At 55.4% G+C, this 6,000-nt stretch overlaps 1 protein-coding gene across 1 annotated transcript in view; it reads left to right on the top strand.

Moving 5' to 3' along the window:
• The first annotated feature begins 2,305 nt into the window (after positions 1-2,305).
• The window catches only part of PKP1 (plakophilin 1), a 46,933-nt gene continuing 43,238 nt past the window's right edge, over positions 2,306-6,000 (top strand). Inside the window, exon 1 of the mRNA XM_035010356.1 lies at positions 2,306-2,552. Coding sequence (XP_034866247.1) covers positions 2,351-2,552 — 202 coding nt within the window. The 5' untranslated portion in view covers positions 2,306-2,350. The remainder of the gene's footprint in view (positions 2,553-6,000) is intronic.

Raw genomic sequence — 6,000 nt, 5'->3', positions numbered from 1 at the left:
CTTATAGGCTTGCTGCTTGTAGGAGCACAGCAAATGTCAGATATTGCTATCAATATATCAAAATAATGTCAATATCAGAATAATAGAGAAGTATCTAGAAAAAACTGAACTTCATATCTGGTGAATTTTAAAGGTGATCAGTTTCAACTTCCAGAGGATAAGTATGGCCTTTCATAGCAACATAGGCTGTGCCAATCACCTCCTGCCAGGCCCTTCCACATGCCAGAGGTAGCAAACTTATCATTATTTAAAGACATAATTAACATTTATTATAGCTAGCATATTAGGTTTTAGATAGGCCAAATGCGTGATACAATGGAGTTGTATTTTTATGTGCTGTCATGTATACTTTATAGTACATTGGGGCCCTTATATAATCCGTGAGCACTGCACTTTAATGCCCGTTTTATAGGATTTTTATAAGGGAGGTCAGATAGTGTGGAGGGAAGAGCAGTGGCCCAGGAGTTACCAGGCCTGATTAGAATGAAGGCTTTGCCACATAGTAACTGGGTGACCGTGGGCAAGCTACCCCCTCTCTTCATCCGAAAAATTCGGACACTGGGCTGGATGATGTCTAAGGATCCATCCAGCCCTGACAGCCTATGGCTGGAAGCAGAATCTTACAATTTTAAGTGATGATAAAGGTGTATGGGTGTTGAGCCTTTGTACCTATGACATATTGTTGGTCACATCTCTGATTTATTTGACGCTAAGTTCTTAGGAACACAACCCTCAATTATAAAACTATTTCTATTGGAAACTATGATCTGCTTTACAATATTCTGCTCTGCACGTGGCTACCCCATGCATTATGGGGAGAAGGTGGGGCTCCCTGCTTATAACACCCACTTCTCAGGAAATGAGCAAGTGACCGTCATGAGGTCGCTGAGACTGTCACTCAAGTTTTGCAATCCTTCGTCCTATAATTCCTAACAAGCATAGACTCTGATGGCCCCTTCCTCTGCAGATCAGAAGGGCAAACTAAAAATGAAGTATGTGAGCTGTGAGCGTCAAATACAAAGGACAGCTAAAGGGACAGCTGTGAGAGTATAACACCGCTGGAGGACTCCCCAAAACTAAGGAGCTGATGGACTGCACTGCTACACAGTTCAGAAATGGTGTCCAGAAGGAGAATCCTGAGTCATCAAGAAATGCGTGAATTCTGTGACCATCTTTTGCTTAAGGAGGAAAGGCAGGGTGTGATGTCTTTTAGAAAGAGTTCCATCAACATGGTTTTTAAAATTCTCCGCTCCTGGTGTGAGCTACCTTCGTGCCTGGGACCATGCTCCATGGACATCACTATACATGTGTCCCCAGGGGTTTGTGTGTCTAGGAGAATGCACACAGAAGTCCCAGAAGAGTAAGTCCCTGGTGGGGTAGTTTTATGGGGCAGGCAGCCTTCCAGGTTTCCAGGAAGGATCTGAGTAGGATACGAAATAGACTTAATTTACCTTAAGTTGGCTAGCTTTCATTCATTCGTCCATTCAAAAATGTTTTTTTATTGAGCCCCTAATATGCGCCAGCACCACTTCACAGGCTAAGTCTGGAGTTTCAGAGAGGATCCCCTGTTCACATGGCGTTTTCCTCCGGCATGCCCACACAGTGTGCCGTCTTGTATCTCCAGTCTGGTCCTTGGGACTTCATGCCCCCACCCTGGTCCTCTGAGGTGGAAGCTGCCTTCGAGTAGAATGGCTGTCCCCATAGGAATGAGTACTCCCTTTGGACAGGGGCTGTGTCTCAGCCCGCGGCCTGGGAGCCCCCCCCCCAGGGCTGGTCTCTGCCATGACCTCGGGACAGAAGAAGGTGGATTTCTGGCTCTCCGGGGGGCGGGGGCTGGTCAAGAAAGACTCCTTTTTCCTCGAGAGAAGTCTCCCTGGGTTCCTGAGCTGAGCACATACTTTCTCCGTGAGGGAGCAGGGCCAGGACAGAGGGGCGTCTCCCTGGGGCCTCACCTCCTGCACGTCACGGGGCTGGGAAGCGAGAGAAAGGAGCGGAGGGCCGGGAGACGCCGAGGTCCCACACTCAGGCCTCGCAGCCCTGCCCCCCAGGAGCGCTCGCTCCCGCAGCGGCAGCGCCCTGCAGCTCGGCACCCGCGGCGGCGGCGGCGGCGCGCGGCCGGTGGAGTGGGTGGTGCAGGGCAGGGGTGGTATATCCAGTCCGACCGAGGGCGGGCCTCGCCAGTGCCAGCACGGGGACGAGCCGGGGCGGAGGCGCCAGGAGCCGCGCCGGGAGCCTCACCAGGACCACTCACTCTATGGCCCTCGGGAGTCGCTGAGCACAGCAGAGCCGCAGCCGCCCGCCCGCCGCCCCTCGCCGCCCCTCGCCGGCCCGGCCCGCGCCTCCCGCCGCCATGAACCACTCGCCGCTCAAGACCGCCTTGGCGTACGAATGCTTCCCGGGCCAGGACAGCTCGACGCTGGCTTTGCCTTCGGACCAGAAGATGAAGACGGGCACGTCGGGCAGGCAGCGCGTGCAGGAGCAGGTGATGATGACCGTCAAGCGGCAGAAGCCCAAGTCTTCCCAGTCGTCCACCCTGAGCCACTCCAACCGAGGTAAAGGTTCGGCGCCCCGCGCCACCCGTGCGCCTCGGCCCCGCGCCCCTCGGCCGCGCGGCGGGGACCGAAGCTGGCGCGCCTCCCGAGGCTGCGGGGAGGCGAGGGAGCGCGGGGTCTGCGCGGCCGGTCCGACCGGGTGCGGCGGCGGCGGGCGAGCGGCTGGCGCGAGCCCCAGGCTGGGGACGCGAAGGCGGGCTCGCGCGGCGGGGCGACGGGGCCACGGCCAGGGGCGTCGCTCCGGCGCGCCGAGGTTGAGCCTCGCCCGCGCGCCCGTGGACCCGGCACCCAGAGCCCGGGAGGCTTTCTTCCCCAAACTGCCCCCGGAACAGCCCCCGCCTCTCGGTCTCCCCAAGGCTGTGGGTCCCGCTCACTCCCCGCGGTGGCGCCAACGCCAGGTAGCCAGGTGGCCGGCGCCCAGGCCGGCAGGTTCCCTATCCAGGTGGGACCAGTGCGTGGCCGCCGGGCCGGGCGAGGGAGTCACTGTGACCGGAGTTGGGGCTCGGGACAGGCACTGCGGGACCGGGGACCAGGCCTTGGAACGCCGCAGCGCCTTAGCGGGAGCCTCACACCTGGAAGAGGCAAGTCTGGTTGGAAGGTCAACCCAGGACCAGTGCGCGCCCAGAGGCTCCCCGAGGCCCGGGAAGGGCGGCTGCGGATGTCCTCTTCGCTCAGTAGCTAATGCAGAAGCTTTCTTTCCCACCGGATTCTCCCTACTTCACCTGGCTTAAGTAGGAAGGAACAAGTGTCAGGAGGAGGGTAGGAAATGAGGTTGGCAAGGCTGGAAATCCCAGAAGGCGCCCAGGGCTGAGCCCTCATGGTGAGCACTTGTCCAGTTCAGGTGCTCAGCCTGACCGGCCATCAGCCGGCTGTCCCCACTCGCGGTGCTGAGGTCCCCCAAGCCGGGAGCCTAGGAGAAAGGGCTAGGACCCCTGAAACTCAAGGAGGAAGGTACAATATCTGACAGGGGCATTTGTGGAGAATTTTTAGACCACATGCTTTAATAGAGAAGATTCCCAGTAAGAATTACACGCAAACCAGCAAACTCTCTGTTTACTGGTTTAGTTAAACTTAGTAAATGCTAATAAAGATTCTTCAGACTGTAAACCAGTACTGGTCAACCAAGACTGATTTATGGAGTCAGGCCTCGAAGAGAGAGTAAGGGGAGTGGGGAGTAGTAAAGAGGAAGGAGGCAAAGGAGACAGATAGACCCCTGCCCAGATAGACCCCTGCCCATCTCCCACCATACACACACACACACACACACACACACACCGGCTCACATTTCCTACTCCAGCTTGGTCTCTTTCCCTCTCCCTCTCATTCCTGAGTGGCCCCTGTGTAGAGCTGAGGGAGAGAAAATGGCTGGCCGAGGACTTCCCTGCACCCCAAACCTAAAGGTCTTTGCTGCTGTGTGTGCCCTTTGCCCTGGCCTGGACTCCTGGTTCCTCTCCTGCCAGACTTCCACTCAAGGTCATACAGACTCCAGAGCATTTGCTTCCTCTTTTATTTGGTGCTTTGGTAGCTGCTTACTAGCCTTTTTTGGAAGTAGATTTGGGATAATTAAAAAAAAAAAAAAGTCCCCATTTCTGGGCACAGCCCAGTCACACCTCAAGGCAACCTACTCTCGGCACAAGACTTAGTTGTCCCTCTCCCACTCCCATGCCATCCCTGGCCTGAGCTCCAGGCTCACAGCTCCAGAAAAATCTCAAAAATCCCTGGTGTCCCAAACACCCCTTCTCCTTCCCAGCTATGGGGATGCGGGCGAGTGTCTGTCATCATGCAGTGCTCTGTTTCTGACCTTGCCCCTTGTGGGTAACATCTACTCCGTGGGATCTCCTTCTCTCCATCCCAAGGTCCTCCAGGGGACTTCAGCCAGGTGAGGGTTGACTTCCTTGGCTAATGCATACCCTCTCCAGAAACAGGCTTCTCCAAGGACTGACCCTGTAGGTGTGTCCCTTCTCCCCTCAGCTCTGGTGAGGTTCCCACAGGGGCAGTTTCCCCAGAGGCATCCTAGGTGGAAGAGGCAGTTGGGTCACTTGGAGCTGGTGTTTCTGGTTTATCTGGCTTTGTTTTCATCAGATTTCCCCCTTCTCTTCATCAGAACCGCCCAAGCATTCCCTATTTGCTCAGTGGCCATTCCTACTAAATTTGCTCTCTCTTTTTGTGTTGGTTTATACCCCATACACCTGCTCTGGTTGCTGGGAGGAGCGAGCCGGCAGTTGTGGAAGGACCATACCCTGGGTCATTGCCTTAACCGCCCCCCCGGGACACCCTGAAATCCTCCTTCAAGAGGGAAGAGTCGAATTCTCTAGGGTGTTTGGTTCTCTTGGGGCCCCTGAATCCCACCAGGGCTCCCCGGGTTAAGAACACCCGCCCCAGAGAAGGCCAACCACAACTCACGGGTTGCCTGGCAGGCAGCCACCACTCCTCATACCCCGTGAAGGACAGTCAGGAATCGGCCACGGGTGATCCCAGCAATAGAATCGGCTTTTCTCCAGAGTCCGCCCCCAAGAAGGTTCTCCTCTGTCTTGTCGGTGAGGGGGCATTGAGCCACCAAGGGCTTGGAGGGGAGCCCTGTGGAAGGAGCCTGACACTCCATACCTATTTCCACCCATGCCTTCCCCCAAACACAGCAGATGAGATAGATGCTTCGCCCTGGTCAGGATGTCCCCAGGGAGGGAGGAGGGGGCTCTGGGGTCTGGAGACCCTGCAGAAGGAGGCTGCTCTGAACCTGCCTGCCCATCTGGGTCTTTTTCTGAACTGGCCATTAAGTATTGCTCTCCTGTGCTTCCAGAGTGTCCTTGTGTGTGTGTGGCAGGGTGTCTTCTCAGACTGTGTGGGAAGCAGGAGGAAACCCAGGGGATGGGGCTGCTCAGCCAAAGATCTTTGCTAGGGAGACTTGAGCTGCCTGAGGAGGGAAGGTCCCTGCAGGTGCTCATCATGAGCTGCCCTGTTGGGGGGTCAAGGGCTAGTGCATCAGTTAGGCAGCCCAAAGGGAATGCTTTTCCACATTCAGGTTCTTTAGAACTTCATTTGGAACCTCTTCCTAAAGCTTAACTCGAATCCCATTTGGTCCAACTTGAGCAATCAATATCACCATGAATATACATCCCACACAAAGTCTAATGACACCAACTTTCTTTTTCGTATCACTTCTCGTTCCAGAGAAATCCCAGCACTAACAGTGTCATTGTCCTTGTTTGTCTCACTACCTGCTTAGACATCTGTGATTTTTTTAGTTTCAACCTTCTCCTTTCTTTTCAGAACTACCATTTCCTATCTAACATGGCCAAACCTGGATTTCTCCCTGGTCGGAGATAGGTTTGGGGCCACGCTGGGCTAGGGAAGGTGCCTGTTCCCCACTTCGTCATCCTGCATCTATCCCTCGCAGGGCAGTTACTACTTGAGGCCGTCCTAGGGGGCAGCCTTGTATTGGCTTGGTGGC

This window comes from Mirounga leonina, unplaced genomic scaffold (assembly GCF_011800145.1).
Source record: "Mirounga leonina isolate KUSES-001 unplaced genomic scaffold, KU_Mleo_1.0 Mir_154, whole genome shotgun sequence".
NCBI classification, from domain to species: Eukaryota; Metazoa; Chordata; class Mammalia; order Carnivora; family Phocidae; genus Mirounga; species Mirounga leonina.
The sequence above is the reverse complement of the archived record's forward strand: the minus strand, read 5'-3'. Positions and strand labels throughout refer to the sequence as shown.